The sequence below is a fragment of the Sprattus sprattus genome, assembly GCF_963457725.1.
Source record: "Sprattus sprattus genome assembly, chromosome: 5".
In the NCBI taxonomy this organism is placed as follows: Eukaryota; Metazoa; Chordata; class Actinopteri; order Clupeiformes; family Clupeidae; genus Sprattus; species Sprattus sprattus.
Window position 1 is genome coordinate 25,222,809 of NC_137924.1, and position 24,472 is coordinate 25,247,280.

General features: G+C 46.2%; 1 protein-coding gene across 2 annotated transcripts; it reads right to left on the reverse strand.

Moving 5' to 3' along the window:
* Positions 1–448: 448 nt before the first annotated feature.
* Positions 449–18,112, reverse strand: fhip1b (FHF complex subunit HOOK interacting protein 1B). 2 transcript variants are annotated; one of them, XM_080839353.1, is made up of 14 exons: positions 17,984–18,112; positions 14,045–14,209; positions 11,077–11,637; positions 9,847–10,263; positions 9,301–9,531; positions 6,613–6,771; positions 6,254–6,340; positions 5,887–6,054; positions 5,619–5,698; positions 5,072–5,241; positions 3,357–4,820; positions 2,964–3,142; positions 1,477–1,639; positions 449–876 (listed from the first exon to the last, which is right to left on the reverse strand). In XM_080839353.1, the coding sequence occupies exons 3-14, from the start codon at positions 11,203–11,205 to the stop codon at positions 560–562; spliced, it is 3,564 nt and encodes a 1,187-aa protein (XP_080695479.1). In that variant the 5' UTR covers positions 11,206–11,637; positions 14,045–14,209; positions 17,984–18,112; the 3' UTR covers positions 449–559. The 2 variants fall into 2 exon arrangements, with proteins under 2 accessions (XP_080695479.1, XP_080695478.1); XM_080839352.1 differs by having other exon boundaries at positions 1,471–1,639.
* Positions 18,113–24,472: the final 6,360 nt, after the last annotated feature.

Sequence of the window (24,472 nt, forward strand, 5' to 3'; positions counted from 1 at the left end):
CTGTGTGCCGGCTCCTGTCCTATAGCAGACTACAGGGGGCATCAGTCACAGACTTGAGAGGAGAGCGCTGTGCAACTTCTTCATTCAGCTGTGCCTCTACAATACAGCCCTACAGTGATGGAGCTCTGCACAGTGTATGTGTATATGTATATGTATATGTATATGTATATGTATATGTATATGTATATGTGGTGTGTGTGTGTGTGCGTACACGTGTAAAGGCTGTTTCCAGGAAATAGCCATCTAGCGATTACAGTCGCTGTGTATATAAAACCCGTCATACACATAAATATTCTATATATCTTATATATTTATACTCTGTCTATGTATAGGTATGTACACAGCTATGCACAGATGTGTGGTGCCCTTTACACGAACACCACAAACGTCTTTAAAAAATAAAACAAACTGAAAAGTCCTTTTCCAGCAGCCATCTCTCTCTCTCTCTCTCTCTCTCTCAGAGGGTTTTCACCTTATACTGCCCTCATGTGGCTGGAAAAAAAAAAAAAAACTAAAATTGTGGGGTCACTGTGGTGTGTGGGCGTCTGCATGTTCTGGGTCACTCTTCAGCGCCTGGGCTGCTGCGGGGGAAGGGCAAGGAGACGGCGTGTTCCTGGGCCAGCGCCGCCAGCTCCTTGAGGAACTCGGAGAAGACCACGGCGCAGTAGACCGCGTTCTTGACGCGCAGCGCCTCTGCCTGCCGCTCCAGACTGGAGGCGGACGAGGAGGGCGTGGTGCCGCGGAACAGCGCGCTGTGCAGCGACTGGCTGCCGTCGCGAACGTGTGCTAAGGCCAGCTGGGCCGCGTGTCGCGCGCGGGTCGGGCTGTTGGTGTGGCGCAGGATCAGGTCGCCTAGAGACGGCTTACGGCTCTTCACTGGAGGGGGGAGAGAGAGAGAGAGTCAATGTGTGTGTTCAAAGAGAGATTAAAATGGAGACTCAAAGATCGATTCACAGAAAGATTTAAAGAGTAATTTAAAAAAAGATTTTTTTCTTCAAGCTGTAAGAAAATCTAAATAAATAAATAAGAAAAAAGCTGCATTTGGATGGAAGAAAACGTACTGGCTAACCAAGCAGAGCTATAAAACAAAACCACAACAATCTAGAACAAAAGCCCCAGTGTCTCCTCACAGACACCTCGCTGCTGCGACCAGAGAAATGAGGACACAGGGGGAGCGGCTCTGGCGTCCCAGTTGTCCAAAAGTCAAACATCTGTGGCTCAACCCCACAGTCCGCACTGAGCTCTGCCAGCACACATTACTGCCCAAAAAACACAGGCCTCAGATGACTGTAATTACAGACAGCTGAACTGGGGCATCTCACTGAAGCAGGCCACCCTCCCCCTCCTATTCCTCCCCCCCCCCCCCCCCCCACCTCCTCCCAACCCATTATTTTTCTCCTTTTCTCCATTTCTACCATTCCAACCCCTCGCCCCCTCCCCCTGCTCCTGCTCTAGTTCTGGTGTGCTCACCCTCACCCATGGAGTCGGAGCGGCGCAGTTGGGGCAAACCGGTGGGCGAGTCGCTCCAGTCCAGCTTGCCGCGGGCCAGAAGGTAGCGCCGGGCTTTTCTCAGCATGGCCGGGAAGTCTTCGTGCATGGCGGCGAACACCTCGATGCGGTTCTTTACTGTGCCCAGCACCTGAGGAGACAGAGGAGGAGGAGGAGGAGGAGGAGGAAGACCAAAATGGCAGCAAAATAACAAGGAATTAATAAATATTTCTTTTTAATAAAATGCCAACAGTGACATAGGAGATGACCTGGCCTTGTACTGCATACATATACACAACAGAGGGCAGTAGAGAGCAACAGGGATCATTACCCATTTCTACTGATCCCTTGGACTCACTGATGTCCTCAAAATATCAAGGTCCCGGGTGGTTCTCCTCACAAAAAAGCCCTTCAAGTCATGAGCGAAAAGAATAACCTTCATTGCTTCATTGCGTTTTCAGAAGGTCACATGTGTTTCTCATGTGTGGATATTTGGACAGGCCCAATTTCAACACTTCTGATGACTCAGATGTTTGTGGTTCAGTCTGCTCCTTTGTGCAGGCTAGCATATTTTAAACTGGTCACCCGGGGCCAGTTACAGACTCATACTGTGGGTTTAGGAGTAAACAGTGCCTCCAACGTTCAAATAATACTCATAACTTATCAAATGCAAATCAGTTTCAATGTTTGTAACGCAAAGCAAAAAGATTGCTGGCTTAAGGCTGTATCTGATAAAGAAACATCAGTGAATAATATTGATTTGGTCTGAGCATTGTTGCCATTGCCAGTGTTATTTTAAAACGATCATTTAATTTACGTCATGAACTTTAGCTGTTGCCATCTGCTCCTCTCCTTCGACGTCCATCCAAACCCACACACTGATTTCTCTGAAGCTGCAGTAACCAAGCAACAAACTTCTAATCGGCATCTTTCAATTAACCTCAGCTGACGTGGCATGCTTTCGGTACTAAGATAATCAGGTGATGTGGCACACATTCGGTTTAACTCTATTAGTCTTGCACATGATCCCTCCATGGTCTGGAGGAATCTGATAAAATGCCTAGGCCAACTAATTAGTTGCAGTTGGTCTGGAGCAAAAACATTCTGAATGCCTGCACCATTCACCAGGTCAGTGGTTCCTCACCTCTTCTGGGTTGTGACCCTACAGAACTCATATGTCCTCAGTCATTCACAAAATAGACTATTTTTGTTTGTTTTTCAGTTTCAACGCTGTTATCGGTGGCAGCAATGTAGTTTCACTTCACTTTTTATGAGGGAGAGTGAAAATGGTGGTTGAGTTGGTCTAAACTGTATGTGGGTTTTATTTAGAAATCTAGACATTTCCAGGAACCATACTGGGGCCCTGCCCCCAAAAGTGGGAAACCCTGTTGTATGCACATGTGGTCATGAGCTCCAGGCCAATTGAAGTGGAGTGTGTTGGGAGTGAGAGACAGCCGTCAGAGAGTGCCAAGTACCTGGATGAGAGACTTGACGCTCGGCTGGAAGACCATGTTGGCGTTGAGGAGGAAGGAGCGGATGAGAGGCTGAGGGTAGCAGGCCAGCTGGAACACCATGCCCGTCAGCAGGATGTTCACATACAGAGAGTTCTGCAGCATGTTCTCCAGCTTGGTAAACAACACCATAATAAACGGCCCTGTGATGGAGAGAGAGAGAAAGGCAGAACCGAAGAGAGAGAGAGAGAGAGAGAGTTAAAGAAATGGATTGACAGGCAGACAGAAAGAAAAAGGTGACGGAGAGAATGTGAGAATAGTTTTTGATTTGAACTAGATTGGCAGAGAGGTCTAGGAATGGTAACCAAAGCTACTTCAGTAGAGTTTACATCAAAGACTTTAGGAGATGAGGTTTACCAGTGTATGGCGGAGCAGCAGGCTGTCCCAGGGGCCTGGCAGGACTGAACAAGCCTCCTGCTGCGATCTCTGTCTTGGCTTCTCCCACTCCCGACTCGGTCTCCAGCGGCGTGGGCGGTGGCTGTGGCTCGTCCTCCGTCTGCTCCAGGATGGGCACGTCTCTGTTGAACTCCTCCAGGGCCTGGCCGGCTGCCCTGCGCCCCCGCAGACGCTCTTCCAGCTCCCTCAGCTCCTGGTGGAACGCCTCGATGCTGATCCCCTGGCCGTTGGAGTCCCCGGCCAGTGGCACCGCCACCGGTGCCCGCTCCAGGAGCTCCTCGATCAGGCTCTCCACCGATTGCAGCCCCCGGTTTGAGGCAGAGGAGGTCGAGGAGGCCTCCGAGGCTGGGGCAGGAGATAGAGTCGGCTTCGAGCCCTCAACGGGCTGGCTCTCAGGGACCGGGCAGGACAGCGGGTGACCAGCAGGCTGGGGTTGACGGGAGACTTGAGGAAGGGTCTGCTGGAGGGTGCCCGCCCCACCACAGGCGTCGCTGCCGCAGCCCCCCTGCAATGGTAGGCAGGCTTCGGGGGTGCACATGCCCACCGTGCCGTTCTGGCCTAGATCCCCACCGGAGCTATTTGGGTCCACATCCCTCTTCACCTTCTTTACCTCCATCCCTCCGTCCGAGGCGTCAGGACAGCTGTCCCCCCGTCCCGTCCCGTTAAAGAGGGCCTGGTGAGGGGCTGCAGGATCGGAGGTGGGCAGAGTGGAGGTTGGCATTGTTGTTGCTGATGATGATGACGAAGACGATGATGATGAAGAGGGAAGGTGGAGCGGGGCCGCGTTGAGAGGCATCTGGTCTCGCTGCAGGCTGCGCTTCTTGCTGCGTGGCGTCAGGCTGATGCAGTTCTTGCTGATGGTCACGTCCCACTCGCCGCTGTCCCGCTCCGAGCTCGTCCACTCCGACCGTGCCGCCTCCACCACCGCCGCCCGCTCCTTCTGCCCAGCTTCGCCCGAGCCCGGCCCCGGGCCTGTGCTTGCACCCGTACCCACACTAGCACCGGGGGTCGAGCCACCCTGTAGGGAGAAGTGCTCGGGCACCAGGTTCAGACTGGGATGGCTAGTTGGAGGGGGCGGGGGCAGCGGTGCCAGGTTCGGGGAGGGGTCTTCGCCGTCGTAGGGGGCCGACCAATCGCGGCAGGCCCACGAACAGAGCTCTATGCTGCGCCGTGCGTCCCGCAGGTAGTCCAGGTAGTCCATCTCCCCGTCCGGCACGTCAGCGGTGCCCGAGCCCTGGTGCAGGGGGCTGTCAGGAGAGAGGGGGGCAGACGGACCCCCACGGGGGGAGGAGGGTGTGGGGTCGGCGCTGGAGGGGGAGCTGGCTGAGCCACCGCCCGTGCTCTGTTGGCGCATGAAGAGGGCCAGACGGGACGGGGTGCTGGGTCTAGGGTGGACAGGGGACTCAGAGCTAGGGCTGCCCAGAACTAAGAAAAATAAAAGGGTCAAAAGGAGGAGAGAAGATACAAATATTAAGGAATTAAACATTTCCCTACTGCATGTATTCTGAAAACGATCATGAAAGGCAGTAATCAGAATAAGGTCTTCTGAGAAAAACTCCCTTTATGGAGGAAAGGGTGAGCTTGTATGCTAAACATACAGTGACCAGAAATCCATGTACACAGGCGAGTGTGTGAATGTTTATGCATATGTACGACTATTTAGCATGCAACCTCACCTTTCCCCCAGAAAGCAGGCTCCTCTTCCCGATCACTAGATGGTGCTGTGCTGACGTGGCAGCATTCAGGGATGAGGGAGAGGAACTTGTCTGCTGACTTGCCGTAGATGTCAGTCTCTCTGACCGCACGCCTCTGACTCAGCATCACGTGTGTGCACGGCAGCAGATACCTATAATAACAACGACACACACACACACGGTCATGCCATCTGAAAATTAGGTAAATGTGGGTCAGTACAGGGTTATATCCTCTTTTTAAGGACTGCTTGTTTTACAGGAGGTATTTACAGGGAATGTGAGGTCTAGGACAGCAAATGCTTTGGTTGTGAAGTTTCCAAAGTCCAAAACATTGCATGAGGACTTTGACATCACAACTATGTAATACCTTTCAGAGCCATATCTTTCCAAATATTCAGTTAGAAATGTAAAGAGTAATGAATCCTCAAATCAATGGACAATTTATAAGCCTCATTCTCCTTAAATGTTAAATGGCGTGAGAAATGAGCACACACACACACACACACACACACACACACAAACAGATTACCTGAGAACGAGCTGTAGCATGAGGTCCTCACAGTTGAGGGAGAGCAGTGTCTTGAAGAGGCTGAGAGAAACCATGCACAGCTGCAGATACACAAACAACATACACATTTAGATTTCCATTGAAGATTATACACCCTCGTATACTACTTTGTGTGTGCGTTTGTGCGTGTGTGTGCACGTGTGTCTGTGTGTGTGTATGTGTGTATGTGTGTCTGTGTGTGTGTGTGTGTGTGTGTGTGTGTGTGTGTGTGTGTGAACTCATGACTGACCCGTGAGTTGCTGGAGATGCGCGTGAGCAGTGTGTCCAGGATGGTGTCGTTGTCGTGGCAATGTACCAGGATGAACCTCAGGAAGGTTTTGAGGAGGGACGTTTCCGTGACGCTGCGCAGGAAGAGGTCAAGGTAGGCCGTGCTGGCAATCATCTCATCAACAGATGACTTGGACCAGGAAAACATTGATAGAAAGTGTGAGATAAAACAGTCCTCGTTTTTATTTTGTTTTAAACAGGAACAAGAAGAGAGAAACAACACTAAAAAGACACAGACCTGAAAGCATTGAACAAACCCGGAAGTGAACAGATCTGACAGAATACAAAACACACAACTTTTGAAGATGCCACGTCGGGACTGGCTGTACCTTGTGAAGGGCAGGGCCCATGACTGGCACCAGGAAGCCATTGTGGACGTAGTCAAGCAGCTGAGAGCGCACTAGTGGGTGAGACACCTGTATGGGACAGGGGACACAAAAACACACATCAAAACAGGGTATAGTGCAGTTAAATAGACCTCGCAGGACATAAGCAGGAGACAGCACAGAGTCTGACCATGTCTTCACACAACACTGTTGAGCCTACTTGAGTTATCTTTTCAGTTATCAGGCATGCTTCAGTAATGGACAAGTTGTATGTACAAACATTTACAAACAGAGAACTAGATGCTGAGGGATGTGTCCATTCTGTCTGAGTTCTCGTGTCTGAATAAAGGGCTGCTGCTCACCTGCACCACGGCGTTGCAGAACTCCAGCGAGTTCATGAAGAGGACCAGCGAGGACACGCCCATCCAGTCCTCGCGCCGCAGAGCGTGCCAGTCGTCCCCCCGCACCTCGATCTTCCGTGGCAGAGACGAGTAGAGAGCGCTCAGGCCTGTGGCCAGCACCTGTGGAGAGGACAGAGGGGATGAGTGAGACAGGGCAGCCAACTGTGTGTCTGTGTCTGCGTCTGTGCGTCTGTGTGAGAGTGGGTGTGTGTTGGTGGCAGCAGACGAGAGGAACTGTGATAATTTACTGGCCACCACTTGACACCATCCTGCTCCGATCATCCATTCATTAAATGCTTTAGGCAAACAGCTTATACTTAAACTCCTAGCAGGAATGAAAACCTCACACATGCAGTCATCTCAAAAAGTAACAAAAAAAACTAAAATCAATCAAAACATTTAATTTAAGATTTCTTCCTCCAAAGGTTGTGCCTTAAAGCTGCTGGGCCCTCGAACTATTGTCCAATCGCCAGGTGTCTACACAGCCAACAGCAGCGGAGGAAAGCCCTGCTATGAAGATATTTCTGTCCAGACTCTGATACAGACATGGCAACAAATGAGGAGGTTGAAGAGGAGGCGTGGGGGTGGGTGCAGTGGAACAGGGGTGGGGGTGGGAGATTCCTCCCCTGTGCGGTGTGATCTGGCAGCGGTAATGAGACGCCTTGGTGGTAGCGCCATGGAGCTTCTGAGAGGCAGAGGAAAGGCCTGGGCGCTGCAGGCTACCACAGACACGCAGACAGACAGGCAGGCAGATAGACAGACACCCCCTCTGGAGACGAGAGGCGCAATTACGCTAGATCCTGGGCTAGCTCTGGAGGGGGGGGGGGGGGGGGGGGGGGGGTCAAGCGAACACACAAACACGCCTCTGATTCCACCACACACCCCCCCATCCAACTCTTCCATCTCATGAGTGGGGAGCAGTCAAACGTGCACAGTAAATGCAGAGAGGCAGGCCAGAGATCAAAGTGTGAGACAGCAGCGTAGATGTGAACAGTCACGGCTGGAAAACAAAGAAACGGCGGAACTGGTGGGGGAGGAGAAAAGAACAGAGCAAAAAAAAAAACTAAAAATCAAAGGATATACTCTTGAGAGAGGAGAAGGGGAGAGAGAGAGAGAGAGAGAGAGAGAGAGAGAGAGAGAGAGAGAGATTTTATGCATTCATCCTAGACGGCACCTTGGCTGGTCGGTGGCCTAAGTAGGTCAGACACGTCCTTATCTAATATTTCATGGGTGAGGAGAGGAGAGGAGAGGAGAGAAGAGGAGAGAGGAGGATTGAAGGCGAGGCAGAGGACATGGAAGCTGAGGGGGAAGAGCAACAGCAACAGAGAGGGCTAGGAAAGAAGGGGAAAAGGCAAGGAGAAGAGGAGAGAGGGAAAGGAACAGAGAATGAGGAGGGTTTCTATAAAACAAAAATGTTAACATTAAGCCCCTCATGCCAAATGTCTTAGTGGTGGAAACATTATGCCTGTACCAACCGCTGCTGCTCATGTGGGACTGGCAAAGACACGACGACACTACACCAGCAGTCACCCAGAGTACAATGCGTGTCTGTCCCGTCAGTAGAGTGCCAGCTCATGCCACCTCTCTCTCCCATGCGCACCCACGCCCACACACACAGTGGCATCAGTGCTGGAGACAAGCTCGCTCTGTCCACAGGCCCTGCACAGAAACACAGCACGGCCCAGACAGACAGTGAGCCAGTGTTCCCACCCCACATTACAACTGCCATGACACACGCAGCAAATGATGCTTATTGTGTGTCAACATTACCAGCATACAAGGAAACAGCCCCAGCAACAGTGGCTAAATTGCCAAACTCTTAGCATAAAGCTCGCTGACAGATTCAAAGAAACGTAATCTTCTAAATCACAATAATTTTTATCCATCTACTGGGTCGTATTCTCTATTTCAGTGCCCAGCCGGTTCGGATGCGAGTCCACCGGTACAAGTAACATTTAAAGACCCTCTCAACTGAAGGTTAACCTTTGTATAGTAAAGTGTTCTAGGGGGTCGTTGAACTTGGCACATATCTTTAGATTGCTGGATATTGGAGTTAGACAAGTGAACCTGCCATCACGATATATACTATATGTCAGAAAATGTTCACAGACATGGCCGCACCCAGGACCTGCACTGCATTTAGCCAAGCGCTTCAATCTGCAGAACGCAAAAAATAAACAGCCCTGTGGCCAGGCTGACACTTGAGGACAGTAGGGCTGGCCAAATATGTTAAGCTATGATTATGCAACTCTATGGTGGGCCAACAGTATTGTTATACATGGCTGAGAGCAAACCATATCTCAAGACATCGGTATCCAAAATCAAGTGGTTAGAGTCCAAAGTCTATTTTGCTAGCTTACAATCCATAAGCCTATACAGCAACATTCCATGTAATAGTGAACAGCAAGCTAATAGTGACCGGTATCAGTTCATGCAAGCTGAAAACAATCTGCCGCACCCTCCACTCCTGTTTAGTTAAACCACAGGCTCAACTTTAAAGAAAATTAACAGAAAAGCAAATCCACATAATGGTAGCAAAAATGACTAAATCATGATTCATCAGTGCAGGTGGTGTTTGAGAGAGAGAGAGAGAGAGAGAGAGAGAGAGAGAGAGAAAGAGAGAGAGAGAGTCCTGGCGAAAGCTCGTACCGGGCAGAAGTAGGAGTTCTCAGTGATGTACTGAGCCACTGCCTGGTTGCTGGCAGAAGTAGCCATGACGAGCAGCAGGGCGTCGCGCGCCTGCTGGCCGATGGCGCCGTGGCGATGGATGAAGGGCACCAAAAGGGAGAAGATGAGCAGGTTGGTGGGGCCCTGAGGGGCCGGGGCCGCCTGGAACAACAACTCCAACACCCTCGGCTCCCGCGCCATGCCCACACACACCTGAGGAGGAGGAGGAGGAGACAAGGAGGTGGTCAGGATGGAGTTCAGAAGAAAGAGGAACAAAAATAAAAAGAGGTTGATGGAGGTAAAGGTAAAAAAGGAGGGGGGAGGGGTAGAAGTTGTGACAAGAAGAGAGAGAGAAAAATGTATATGCTATGAAAGCAGGAGATACAGTCTGTAAACATTCATTGCACATTCATTCAGAATGACAGCACAGTCACATCAGCTACACTGACCTGCTCTTCTGCACAGAGTCGACATAACCAACAGAATATAACCACACACGCAAACCTGGCCCCTTGAGACTCTTCTCACCTGGTTGAGCAGGAGCACCAGACTGGCCTCTTGGGCGGGGGGGCAGCCCAGCTGGGGGTCTGCACAGGTGGCCAGCAGGCAGAACAGAGGCTGCAGCACGGCCGTGTGCTGGAGCAGCGGCTGCTGGGACTGGCCGATCAGCATCTCAAACAGCTTGAGCAGCGCCCCCTGGCTGTCGGGGTCCAGGCCGCGGCGAACGTGCCACTCCACCAAACGCTCCAGGACCCTCTCCGACACCACGAAGTCCAGGATGGGCCCCATGGAGGCAGAGGTGGAGGAAGAGAGGCCCTCGGAGTCGAGCTCCTGGGGCCGCTCCTCGGCTAGCAGGCACAGCATCTGGTCTGTGTGGTTCCTCACGGCGGTCAGGTCGTCAGCACCTCCGGACACGGAGTCCTTCTGCTCCAGCACCCACGACACCTGACAGACACACACACAGAAACAGACAGATGGAGACAGAAAGCGAGTCCTTTTCATTTCAAACTTTATGGTAACTCCATATTCTATGTTCCAGTATCTGTTAATTTAAATAAATTGCAATTACAATTTTCCAATGTGTATGGATTGTGCTATACAAATAAAATTGCCTTGCCATGCATCTATGAAAATCTACCAAAACTGTTATAAACACTGATCATTAGCAGCACGTATGCTCTACTAGGATAGCCAAGAAAAGAAAGAAAGGATCAGAGAGAGCGCGAGAGGAGATGGGTAGTTGGAGGGAGGTATAGGACATGAATTCTAAACCTGATTGTTGAAGAGGGCACCAGAATATGCTCTGCTTTCGTCAGAGGAAAACCCATTCACACACTCCTGGGAACAAGTATCTGTTTGAATGTGTGTGAAAGCTAGAGCTAGCTAATGATCACCCTGAGGGGTTCAGATCCCACACGTGTCCTACAACACTGGGGACTACACATACACACACAGATCAATAATATCTGACAGTGGCTAAATCTGTGTGTACAGATAAACAACTGAAACAGCAAGTTGACTCATATTTACATCATCCCCGAACAACTGTAACTGCCCATACACATAAGGATCAATGGCCTCCAAAGTGGTGTAATTAGTTCAGCACAAAACATAGCATACATGTACAGTATGTGCACATAAAGAGAGAGAGAGCGAGAGAGAGCGCGCGCGAGAGAGAGAGAGAGAGAGAGAGAGAGAGAGAGACATAAATAAAAACCTTGGAAAACAAACACAGCGATTTCAGTTGGGCGTTCTCACCTGTCTCCAGTGGTTCTGGAAGACCATAAGGCAGGTCTCCGGGTCGGCGGTGCAGGGGCTGGCGGGAGCAGCGTTTCGGCCCGATCGAGAGCCAGTGCCCCTCGGGGTCAGACGACTTAACCAGCTCATTCTGCCCTCACACAGAAGGAGAGAGGAGAGGAACAGAGGAGAGGAGAAATGCGGAAAAGGGGGAGAGGGGGAAGGAGAGACCTGGGAGGAGGGGAGGGAGGGAGGGAAGGAGGGAGGGGGGCTTGGAAAGGTGCAGAAGGAACCTCCAAAAACAAGAGGGGTGGCGAGTCCTTATATGCAGGCTGGGGGGTGAGAGGAGAGGAAGGGGAGGGCCGATTGCCCTAGAGTACGCAATGCTGTGGCCGTGGGGAGAGAGGGGGGGGAGGAGGAGGAGGGGGGTGGCCGTCTCTCCAGATCACCGTCAGCACAGAGATGGTGTAGCGTTCAGACAGGGAGGCGGTCTGGTGCGGGGGTGAGGGTGGTCAGAGCTCCCTGCAGACCCGGTCATCCAGCCTGCAACCTGCACCACTCCATTCTCAGACAGATACACTCCTGCAGTGGGAGAGGGGGAGAGAGAGAGAAAGAGAAACGAACATTAATTCAGTATGCATGGAGAACAGAAACAGCCTTTTAAAGCACTGATTTAATTACTCCAGGGTCAATATATTATTCATGTCACAGTAAACCATACTGATTATAAGCACTACTGCAGGGCACAGTCATCAGTCGAGGCATCTAAACGCATGTCCACATAGCAACAGCTTACACAAACACACTAACCCTTTACAGCAATAGACTGTGCAGAAACTATGACTAACATCTTGGCAGAAAAGTGAACCCACCACAACCAACGGAATAATAAAAAGGTCAGCTAGGTCCGGCGAAAATGCACTGTTTTTATCAACATCCACGCTTGCAATGATCCCATCAGAGGAAGAGCTCAAGAGTTTCACCTCAAACTTCCTGTGATGTCATAACACTTCCTGAACATGAGCACATTCAATAGCCTTCCACCCTGTAATATGTAACTGAGGTACTCAAGCAGACGGAGAGAAGAGACAGCGCTCAAGGAACATGAGACAATCGATCCACAACACACTATGAGCAGGCAATTAAAAACAGATGACAGCAACAAAACCACTGGGCCCCATTCTCAAGTTTTACTTCTTGAGATTTCTTTGTAAATACTGGGAATGACCAAGGTTTCTTTTTGCTGAACCGTCTGTTGACTTTCTGAGTAAAAACGCAGCCCCTAAATACCTCCACAACTTCACATAGCAAAAGGAACAGATTCAAATTAACAACAGAGTTCAAATGAAGGTTCAGGAACAATAAAAGGCCTAACTCGGCCACCTGAGAACTGCTCTTGAGAAGGAGCAGGCCTGTTTGGATTTCCTGGGAAGCCTGGAACAGCAGACATGGAATCCAAACACCAGAATGGCATGTGGACGACTCCACCCTGCCATCCCCCAAAAACTTCCTGGAATCTCACATGACTGCAGATTTCCTTCCCTTGGAGAAGCCGTACTGGCATAATGTCCAAGAAGCACAGGCGGACCGGCACGGGCGGAGCCCGGTCTGCGGAAACTGACGAGCCCAAATAGAGCTTCCCACCAAAGTATTTCACGGATAAACAGTTAAGTACATTATAAACATGCAAACTAACCTATGTGCAACCACAAGGATAGATCACAGACAACAATATACATAAAAATGTAACCCAAACAGATACATCACAATCAATTAATCTCTGCTGGAGGCATGACTTACGTTTGAACTGTGAAACACTGCCCACTCAGGGCAAACAAACAAATCGACAAAGCCGACCGTATGAAGAATGTAGGTAAATAGATCCGGCGAGGCAGTTTCTTCCCCGCTAGACTGCTACACAGCATGGTCAAGTTTCCCATATTGGCCGTTTGTATTACTTGTGTGTGTGTGTGTGTGTGTGTAACATATTTATAGCAAGGGCTCTTTGGGTCAGACAGTATAACACATAATGGAACCCTGTCAGGCAAGTGTATACACACACACACACACACACACACACACGAGTAATGCAGCTTGTTGAACTCTGACTACACATAGCTTTACACTGATCTTTCAACTTTCACCTCACTTTGAGTTAATCAGCTGTGTCAGGTCATAATCAGCTGACTCCTACCACTACCACTGTGTGTGTCAAAAGGAGAAACCTATTGTGTAACCAGACTAAGCACGGAGGCGAGTAAGAAAAGCACCTTAATCATGCTGTTTCACCATCGTGGCTGCTTCAAGACAACAGGGGATGAGATTTAGCGGTTAGCATCCACAGTAGGCAAAAAGACACAGCCGGGACTAACAGAATTAACCCATATCAGCACTCGAAGAAATCATAAATTCATTTCCCATAACTGAATTTTCTTGAAAGAGACAGGCTGATGACTCATAAGGGGGGAGGTAGCCGAGAGAAACATTAGAAGAGTAGATTTATGGTTTCAGGAGAGTGTTTGACTGCCGTCAACAAAGGATTTAACAAGGTCATGTCTAGCAGAAAGCTTGTCATTCAAATAGCTAACCGTCTTAGTATACTTGACTGTGTGCACTGTGATCCAGATCGCTTCCTCATGACCATCGCTTCCAGTAAAAACACACACACACAAGTAAAAACACACACACACACACACACACACACACACACACACACACACACACACACACACACACACACACACACACACACACACACACACACACACACACAGCAATATAACCTTCTCCATTCTCACCCTGCTCTCTGGAGAACAGGACACATTTTAGCGCAGAGAACTGTAGGGCACCTTCAGTGTCCTCACTGCTTTTGTATAGTGTGTGTGTGTGTGTGTGTGTGTGCGTGTGCGTGTGTGTGTGTGTAAGAGGGAGAGGAACAGAGAGGAAAAAGTGTGTCTGTGATCCGGCAAGAGAGAGGACATGCTCTTACTTGAGCTGAGGTTTGGTGTGGCAAGCTAGAGCCCCATGTCGTCCTCAAGGGCTCTGAGTCATATCTCCTCCAGAACTTTCAATAACGTGCTTCCCACTGCTGCTGCTGCTGCTGCTGCTGCTGCTGCTACTGCCTGTGCTGTGGTCACTTGCTGTTGCCAACGTCCTGTACAGGGAAAATCAATAAAGTCCAATCTGAATAGAATGTAGGATGATAGCTGGTCGCCTTAGGTAAGCTGAGTTGTGAGTTGTGTATCTATTCTAATAGCAACAAAGATGTTCCACAAATTTCTGAACGAACACAAATACAAATCAATGCTTTATGTTTACGCTGAAGGAAGCCCTCAGTACATTGTGTTCATTAATGAGATAGATCGGCTCTGGCTCCTAGTCTTTCAAACCTAATAACTAACCGTGTGTCTGGCTTTCTGAACGCCCCCCCCCCCCCCCACTTGTTTTGCTAAATCTGCGTCGCCCTACAAGAGTCCATTCCCATTTACTTTAGTGTTTTTGTGACAGCCATTGCCTTTTTAACAAGTGTGGACAGAAGAGAAGGTCTTTTTTTCCATTGCGGGATCCCTGAAGCAGTGGAACACATTCGTTTTTCCAGCTCAGTGACCAGAGGCCATGAAGAAACAGGCACTTCCTTGTCTTGCGTTAGGATTTGTTTATTCAACTGTGATCATGCTGAGACCGCGCTCACACTCACCACTAGAAAGCAAGACTGAATACGGACAGAAAAGGAACAAGGTGGTGGGGTACGGCTTGGTTAAGATGCACTCAACGACCCTTACAATATATAAAAATACTGGCCTGCCAGGACAGAGAATCAAAGTAGACCTTGGTCAGCACACGGACTCTTTACCATGCAACCTGAAAACCACAGAGGAGCAGTCCATCAAACCACACACAAAACAATAGCACACCTGGAGATAAAGAAGCACTAGCCATGCAAAGCTGACTTGGTAGTAACAGTTTTCCCAGCAGGCCCAGTTTGAATTTAGAGAAAGCTTTACGCAACACCACCACTCAAGTCTGTGTGAGGTGAAACCATGACTAATACAAAGCTAATAATAAATGAAACTAATGTCAATAAAATTCATGTGACAGCACTGACCTCTAAATGACCTCGCTGGATGATGACTAAATTGACCATTACTTTAGCTGACGTTGTGGTTTTACTTAGGACAAATGTATAAACCCTACACAGGAAAACTCTCAATTGCTCTCCCTCAGTGTGTGAGAGAGGCAAGCTTGCTGGACCAGACAGAAAGTCACTTCTATTCCCAGCTATAATTAAGCATTAGCCAGGTGTGCGGCTCACCTGGTCAATGACGCAAACGGACAATGAATTTCACACTACTGCAACAGAACAGTCAAGATACCAAAGCATCTTCAAACGAATTATAGAGACAGTGGTCGCACTGAAAAGAGAAATCTCATATAATATATTTGTGATTGTTGATGTCCTGAGAGCTGGATTGTATGGTTACTCAGCAGCAGTTACAAGTGATGTTCAAACAACAGACTTGAAAGGGAAAGAGGGCCTAACAAAACTATTTAAGCCTTAATGCTTAAGTACACATTACATCTTAGCTGACTGATTTTCAAAGGAACACATGCTTTAAAAAATACCCTGACAACACCTTTCTATGTTTCACAATCGAAATGGGAAAAAAAACTCAGTAGGTAGTCATGGGATTGCACGAAAAGGGCAGAGCAAACAATCTTGTGAAGGTGAGCCGATTTCAGAAGGGAGGAGATGAAATTGCCAAGCTCTTTTTAGGCAGCCATCACCATACCTAAAGGCTATGGGTTGATGTAACCCACAGTGACAAAGTAACCTCGAAATTGGCCACTTTTAAGGTCCTGTGTTCTGGGTTGGAATTTGTTAAATAAATAAATAAATAAAACACTTTCACAGCAGGACATTGCCAACTATATAACCATTTGCAACAATTTACAACACTGGTGCCAACACTAGTTAGCATTTTACCAGGCAATCATTGCCAATTGGGCTGTGTGAGGCGTTTTCAAAGTTTATGCATGGCTTTTAGGCAGTTAGCTCACTAAGAGAAAAAATAAGAGAGAAGGGGGAGAAGGAAAAGAACACAGTGATGCTTGCAAGAGAAATAAATCCCCATCACTAAGGGAAAAAAGAAAAGAGAAGGGGAAAAAGAAAAAGAAAAACACAGTGATGCTTGCAAGAGAAATAAGTCCCCTCAACGCTGACAACTGGACAATCTGTGAAAACCCTGGGTGAATAAATTACAGGTTTTGAGAGACAAAGGCTTCTGTTGGCAGGTCGCATTCTTTCCACTCCCTTATGCTGTTGGACAGGTGCAAAGTTCAGTCCGACAAGCACTAAATTACAGGGTGTCTCGCGATCGCAAACAAAGATGTGACCAGACAAAATGCAATAAAAAAAATACCGGTATCATTAAGGTCTCATGAACAGTGAATACCTTTCTTCTCGGAATACACTCTAGTTAATGTACAAGATCACACTGATCAGCATATCCTAAGGAAAGCAACCGCATTCGATTGAGTGAGCAGGGACAGTAGGCTAACGTAAAGGCAAAATCTTTTTAGTGACGTGAACAGAATTGCAGGATGAAGTGTCTGGGTCCTATAAATGCCTGGTACCCTCTACCATAACACTACTGTATCATATGTCCTAAAAACACAATGGGGAATTCAATATAGCAACTACCTAAATGATCCTCACCCTACTACATAAAGTATGATAGCTCTCCAACTAGTTATTTGCTTCTCTACAGTGATTAGCCAAAACTGCAGAAATCAGTTGAACATTAAGTAACTTCATGCAAGGTTTAACTTGTCAGTCACAGAATCGAATGTATTTCAGATGTACGTGTCATCATGAGAACATAAAGCATAGGTCGTCGGCTATCTAGCTAGCTGGATATGACACCAAGGCATTGCTACAAAGCTAAGTAGCAGTGATTTTCTCTAACCGTTATATTTAACTGTTATTCGACTAGGCAACATCGTTATCTGACGAACCCTATAGTAGTATTAATCAACGAGCCCACAAGTATCCAATTACTGAAATATTATAAACAATAGTTGGTGCATTCAAGTTATTCAATATGTAAGTAACGTCTTGTGCGAAATTTCAGCACTGGCTTAATTGCTCAGTGGTGAACTGATTTCAATTAGCTCGCTAGCTAAAAAGCTAACGTAATCCATCATGCATTAACGTAGTGAGATATTCACATTAGCCTACCAAAAGATCATTCACATATCGATGCACAAATTTAACTACTTCACACACTGCAACTAGCTAAGATTACCTAGCTAACTCCATAGCCAGCTAGCCACCTATAGCTACATAAACAGCTATATAGACCTAATTGGATGAATTTGATGCATGCCCCCCGCCACACTTGCCTGACAATAACAAACGGTAGAAGTATTTAGCAAACCATTTTAGCGTACCTAATCTAATCTAGGTTATCTGATACACTTAACGTTATAATGGCTAAAACTTATCTGGGTGGTAATGATGTGTTCCAGAATGATACACCAGCTAACTGAGAGGTAAACATGCTATCGCTAGCTGGCTAAAGTTACCAATAAATCATATAGAAGTAACGTTGAGGATGAATGGGAATTACTATTTTGATCAAGCTTGTATCTGTAACAGCGTGCCATTAACTGCCGTTGGTTGTCGCCAAGGTCCCTTTTGCAGAGTAAAATGCAGCTGGTCCAACAAAATTACATTGTAACACGCCACGCAACACATCCCAGTACCGGGTGCAGGGCTCACTGCGATCAGATTGAACTGGCATTATAACCGTTAACGAATCTGTCGCAGTGGACCAGACAGGTAACTCAATGTTTTAAGCTCAAATGTAACAGTCTACTACTTGAAATGCAACAAATATCAGCGTTGGTAATACTTGAAGCCACCCACCTGCTTTATTTCCAGTATTTCACAACGTTAAATGTAGGGTTGCCAAGCAGAGATTTTTACGGAGTAAACTGCCCGAGAAGGGCAACTAGCAAATGAATTCCAATCACGTCCACTGGTGCCTTTTCTTGAAAAAAAGGTAAACATAAACCATTGGCAGCAGGTGACACTCATTCATATCATTAATCTTCCGGGCCAGTTGTACACCGCAGTATTCTGCCAGTCATAAACAAACGTTGGTTAGATTTCTCAATCACTCTCCCTTTTCGCAGCCATCTTCCTCGAATCGCTCAGTCACACCCACACGCAAGGGACGTTATGACGTCTTGTGAGCCGTGCTAGTTCACACTCAGCAACACGATCTCCCAAAAACGAAAACTTTTTTTTCTCAGAAATGAATGATGCATTCGTATGGAAGCCAGTTTCCGCCACGCAAAAAAAAAAATGCAGGTCACAACTCTATTTTGAGATAGTATCTCGTTATTTTGAGATAGTATCTCGTTATTTTGACATAGTATCTCATTATTTTGACATAGTGTCTCATTATATAAGGACCAGCTGCATTCACACACTGTATTATTACTCAAAATAATGAGTTGTGACCTGCATTTTTTTTCCTTTTAAGTGGCGGAAACGGGCTTCCATCGGGATTGCCTCTGTGTATGCAATGTATAAATAAACTTGCCTTGCCTATTATGTCTTAATGATTGTAATGCAGCTGTTAAGACAAACGAATGTGCATTTACAAACCGCTTGCTACTTGTGAACAGCCCTGATTTATTTGTGGATTTTTGAGACTTTTGAGACCTGACAGGCTTGATTCACAAATGCATTTTTTTCAAAAGGATATTCTCTTCAGCCCTACCAGATGTCTCTTACAATTTCAGCCAATCACATGAATGTAAATTGGAGGGTATGATTTAATTGAATGTGACCATTGCATTACATCTGCGAAGTGTCCAGACTGCTACAACATTGTCGCTGCCCGATGTGAGTCGCTGCCCGATGTGAGTCGCGCATGCTCAAACACAAACGGTTTACGGCAGAAGGCTCAGGAGCAAACTATCCAAGACACGCATGCTCAAACATGGTTCAATATCAACGTATCTGGCTTCTCTTAATGCATAATGTAGGTTTATTTAACGTAGTGTTTTATAATTTTGTCAACAGTTTACAGCATAAGGCTAAACGTCGACATATGGGGCTAGTCTTCACGCATAATGTGGGTATATTTACTGGTATATTTAATTGTGTTGTAAATGGTGAACAGCTAAGGCTCAACGTCAACATATGGGGCTGGTTTTAATGCATAATACCGGTACATTTAATGTTATATTTAATTGTGTTGTAAACGGTTAACAGCATAAGGTTCAACGTCAACATATGGGGCTATGTTGTATTACTGTTACTAGTAATGAATGCACTGCTTAACTAATAATTCAATAAACATGAAGCTTAACATCATAAACCTTGGTGGATTTCAAACGTAAACAAATGCGCTTGTCATTCCACTTCATGCTGTACACCACTAGCATTACCTGGCTCGTTGTACTACAAAAGTGTCGCAAAGTGACGCATGCGCGACTCACATAGGGCAGCGACTCACATAGGGCAGCGACAAACATAATGGACATCTCACATCTGCATACAACTGATTAGACAAAGAGGAATGGCGTCTGTCTCTGCCCATCAAATGGGAATATAGCGTGTTTAGCTTGTCATACCTGATTGAACATGCTTGAACTATGAATATTTGAAATTATGGCCAATTATCTAATCCGCCATGCAGTGGCGGACCTAGTCATTTGGGGGCCTAAGGCGAACATAGCCAGGGGCCCTCTTCATCCGTCCTTTTAATGCAAAAAAAAAGGGCCACCTCAAAGCAGGGGCGGACTGGGGAAAAAAAGTGGCCCGGGAGTTGTCTGTCAGAGCGGCCCACTTAATAAACGGCGCGTTGCTCACTCAATGTATGCAAAATACCCATACACTTAACATAATTTTGGATGATTACAAAGAAATAACATTATATATGTTTTTTAATAACATTTGGATCCACAAATTTGCCTGGATGGACACATGGAATAAAATGATACTGGCTATTGTAACACTTCAAGGTAGGTATAGTTTGCTAGATGAATATGCTTAACTCTGGGCTAGTATCCTACATTAAGCAATATAAATTTTTTTGTAGGCTGATTAACTCATACAGCAATACCTTTTTGTATAGTAGATGGCAGCACACAATCAAAATATTTCCCCTCTACCTACATAGCTACAGTAGCTAGTTATATGGAAGAAAGTTGCATTCAGGAGCCTTCATAAGCAAACATGATTTGGCTCCACATTAAATTATCCCACTTTTTCATTATCCACATGTCTCAAATGTTGTATGATAAAACATAGCTTTACAGGACACATAAAATATGTCCAGTAACAACGTAAAGAAGGGGGCAACATATAAATCAAAACCAACTATATTTATTGACTGATCTCGAAAGTATTGGCTAACAAAAGCTAAATAAGTCTTCACAAAGAAAATAACTCAGTGTTAGGGCAAAAAGCGAACATTCACACTGTACAACCTAATGAAAAGTGACAGTGGTAGCCTACAAATAAAGGAATACAGACTGCGTTAGCCACTTCACAGCGTGCTAGCCATGATTTTCTTTCGTTCCAATTCTTGGATGTAGGATTCCACCCTTTATAGAAACCTGTTGAATTGATACATTTGGTGTAGGAAGTCCTAATTGTTTTGTTGTCAATTTATCTTAATTAGTACGCCGACTAAAAATGAGTTTCTTTAAAGGAGTGACTCCAGTTGTTGCACTGAATGTTAGACATCTTGACAGAATATGCCTTGACCGTTTTTTTTAAACACATACGTCCTTATACCTATGACGAAAGAATGGAGCATGGCGAGCCCTCCCGGAAGCCATGGGAAATGCATTGAGAGCATTCTTTTATGAAAGAGAATCGATTTAACATTAGAGTGAGAGAGATCTGGGGCGATTTCCATTTAGCCCCAAATAGGGACGCCGCCTTCTGAAGCACAACTGTTGCGACTGTTGCCTGATTCGACATTTGGTAATTTCCGACAGAGAAAAAAAATCTCCTTTTCCTGAAGGCAAAAATCTCCTTTTCCTGAAGGCAGTTCGTCGCCACAATCGCCCTTAAGGTCCGCCGCCACTGGTTTGAACTTTATTGTAGAAATGAACAGAACAGAACATACGATGGGGTGTAAACCATAGACATGTATAGGGTGTAAACATCAGTGGTAATGGTAGTGTTGCATGCTGGGTATGTGATTATGTGTGTGTGTGTAGGGTTGTTAAAGGTGCCTACGAGCGAGACACGCAAGTATTAGGCTAGAGTGATTGACATTTAATAACAAATAAACATAGTAAGACTGACGGAGGAGATTAGATTAATAAAGAAAATAGTAACCATGAGTGTGAATACAGGTCACTAGGAGTAGTATAAATTGCAGACAGTGATTCCTATTATTTACCATTAGAGGTATGTAATGTATTCTGTGAAGCAAGGAAAACTGTCGGGACTGCCTACATCTCCGGGAGAGCCGGTTGGTAATAGACTTGGCCCGGCCCATCGGTGTCTGTGGGGGTAACTCGTCGAGGGCTTTCTGCTGGGTGGGGGCCTAAGGCAGTTGCCTAGTTAATGGTAGGTCCACCACTGCCGCCATGTTAAACATATGGTTTTCCTGAAAAAGAGCAGCTGCAGAGGGCACTCTAAACTGCTGGGTAACCATAGGACTAACCCAGCAAAATTGGTTGCCATTTTAAGTCAGTTGGGTTGGGTAATTAGGACCAACCCAATGCTTGGTCAATCTAGCTTATCGTGATGGGTAAACTATTTTACAAACACATACAAACTTAACAGGGACATACATAGAACATCCATTTAAAGGGGAAAATGGAGAGAGCGCTAAACTTACCTGTCCTTTTACAAAAAACTGATAAAATAAGGCACATCTTTCTAACCCCAGGTGACAGTAAAGCAACCTGCACCCAACATCTAACCCCAGGTGTGCGCTGACAGATTGCACGCCTCACTTGGGAACCGTAAAGGACATCCTACTAGCGCAATGCAAGCACTGCTCGCTGACCACACCTATGAGACTGTGATGAAATAAGGCACATCTTTCTAACCCCAGGTGTCCACTGACTGACCACACACCTGTAAAGCTTAATTTTAACGCAAACCTACACAATTGTGCTACATTGTACAACCTGAGATGGGAGAGCTGTGGTTCCGTTAATTCTACAGTCTCCATCTGGATACCCCTGACTATAGCCTCTACTGCTGTGCAGACAAAAACACCACAGTTAGTGATGTCTGTCTGTTTCCACTATGGTGGGAACACAACGTCCCAAAGGGACAGATCAGCAAACACATCCCTAAATGCGTTGGCCAAGACTAATCTGTCCTGTGTCTTTATTGTGTTGTAGCTTCCTAGTGAATAAAAAATGTGAATATTTTTCTGGGTACCATTAATTACCCACAAAATAAAATGGTTAGTACGTTCAGGAGAGCCAAGACCAACAAATCGGGTTAGTAGCACCACGCCATCTGGCTTAATGCCATTGATACAGGTTAAAACTCTATCAGTTACACAACTATGTGCTGTCCAGTCACGACACCACAACGTGTATGCGTCTGTGGTAAGGGTGTGAAACACTGCTTTGTCCTGTGAAGACAAAAAAAAAAACAGTGTTAACTTCTAAAACAATAAGGTACAGGTTGTCAGACTAGAGAGAAAATAGAAACTACTTACAGTGGAACGTTGTTTGTGATCTGCAACAATCACTGCAATGTGCGTATTCACAATCTACAGGAAAGAAGAAGAAATTTGATGACAACATGATAGGAAAAAAGTATAACAAAAATGTATTTCTAAGTTTTACTTACATCATCGGTCAGCCAGTTTGAACTCTTGGCATGCCAGACTGTCTAAGTCGCGAAACGTGGCACGACAACTTCCAATGCTGATCAAGAGCGTGTCTTTGTCCACATCATTGCGTATCTGTTGCGTCAGTACCTGATGGATTGGAAGCATGTGTACGGAAGTGAGAACACATAATGGCCACCCCAAACTTCTACTTAATGGGAAAGATGGTTCACATGATTGACCATAGATCATTTTACCTTTGCAGCAAAAGGCACAGGGCACTTCTCCTCCAAAGTCAGAGACTACATACAGAAAAAACAGTAAATGAGTTAAATAACCAACAGATCAAATGAAGAAAGCAGAAAAAAACGAATACATCGAGACGAACACTTATACATTTTAGAAAATATACCTCGTACTATAACTAGGAAAATTGATAAGGGACACCTTCAATACTTTACTCTTATCTCTGTATCTCTCCATTTTTCTATCTATCCCTCTCAGTCTACTCACTCACACTCCATCTCTGTGCTTAAATCCATTTTCTCTCCTTCTTTCAATATTTTCCCGTTTCACTCTCTTTTTCTCATTATCCATAGCCACTCTTGTTCATTTTTCTTTCTTCTTTCAATTGCGCTGTCCATCAATTCTCACTTTTGTTTCACCTTTTTAATGGCAGTTTACATAATGCCTTTACAGTCCTCTATCCTTCCTGCCATTCTATTTCCTTTTTTCTTCCATGCCATGTCTGTCTTCCACTCTATCCATCCATCATTCTAAAATGTTCCTCCCCTATGTCCATTATCTTTCCTACATTCACTCATTCTCTCCCTCTGTAGAACCTCCATCCACATTTTCTCTTCTTTTTTTCTGCACTCTTTTTTGTCTGTCTGTCTTTATCCATAGCCACTCTTGTTCACTCTTCTTCTAAATTGGAGAAACACTGAACAGCCTGAGGCCCCAGCCTCTTATGTCCTGTGTTCTCAGTGGGTTGTCAGAGATATCCTTTTGTTGACTCCAGGTTTGGATCTGTTCCACGGGGTTCCGTTAGTGCTGGATTAACCATCAGGCATACAAGGCATGTGCCTTAGGGCAAACCAAAAGTCCGGACCACAAAAATGGACAAGCAGTTTTCGTCAATTTGTATTATTTTAAACAAATTATTTCTAATTTCTGTCCCTGCCAGGGTAATATATGTAAACCAGTGGAGTTCCTGCAGCCTTTCTAAACACTGCAGTGGCTCTCAGAATATACTTAGCACTGATGCCCACCAATTTCTCAGGAGAACGCTCATTTTCACAGCTAAAGAGAATCAAAGATGGGGAGAATTCTACCATGCATCAACAGCGTCTTGGTGTGTAAGCCCTTTTGCGCATTGAAAGTGATTTGCTCCAAGAACTGGACTTTAGTTCCATAATTGAAGGGTTGGCAGTTATAAAAGGTCACATTCTAAGGTCTAGTAAACTGTAAAGCAAAGTGCTAATTCTGTGCGTGTTTTGTCATGCATATATTCATACACTGCAAATTCTATAGACATTACTATTTTGAAAGTAGCTTATTTTCACATTAAATATTGTTCATGAATC

What these genes read in the sequence shown, in the direction of transcription:
- fhip1b (XM_080839352.1), bottom strand. Translation starts at nt 11,205, where the DNA reads ATGAGCTGGTTAAGTCGTCTGACCCCGAGGGGCACTGGCTCTCGATCG. An exon ending in TGGGCCCTGCCCTTCACAAG is followed by an intron (nt 6,055 to 6,253) that starts GTACAGCCAGTC and finishes TCCTGGTCCAAG; the next exon opens with TCATCTGTTGATGAGATGAT. An exon ending in ATGCTACAGCTCGTTCTCAG is followed by an intron (nt 5,242 to 5,618) that starts GTAATCTGTTTG and finishes TTGTTATTATAG; the next exon opens with GTATCTGCTGCCGTGCACAC.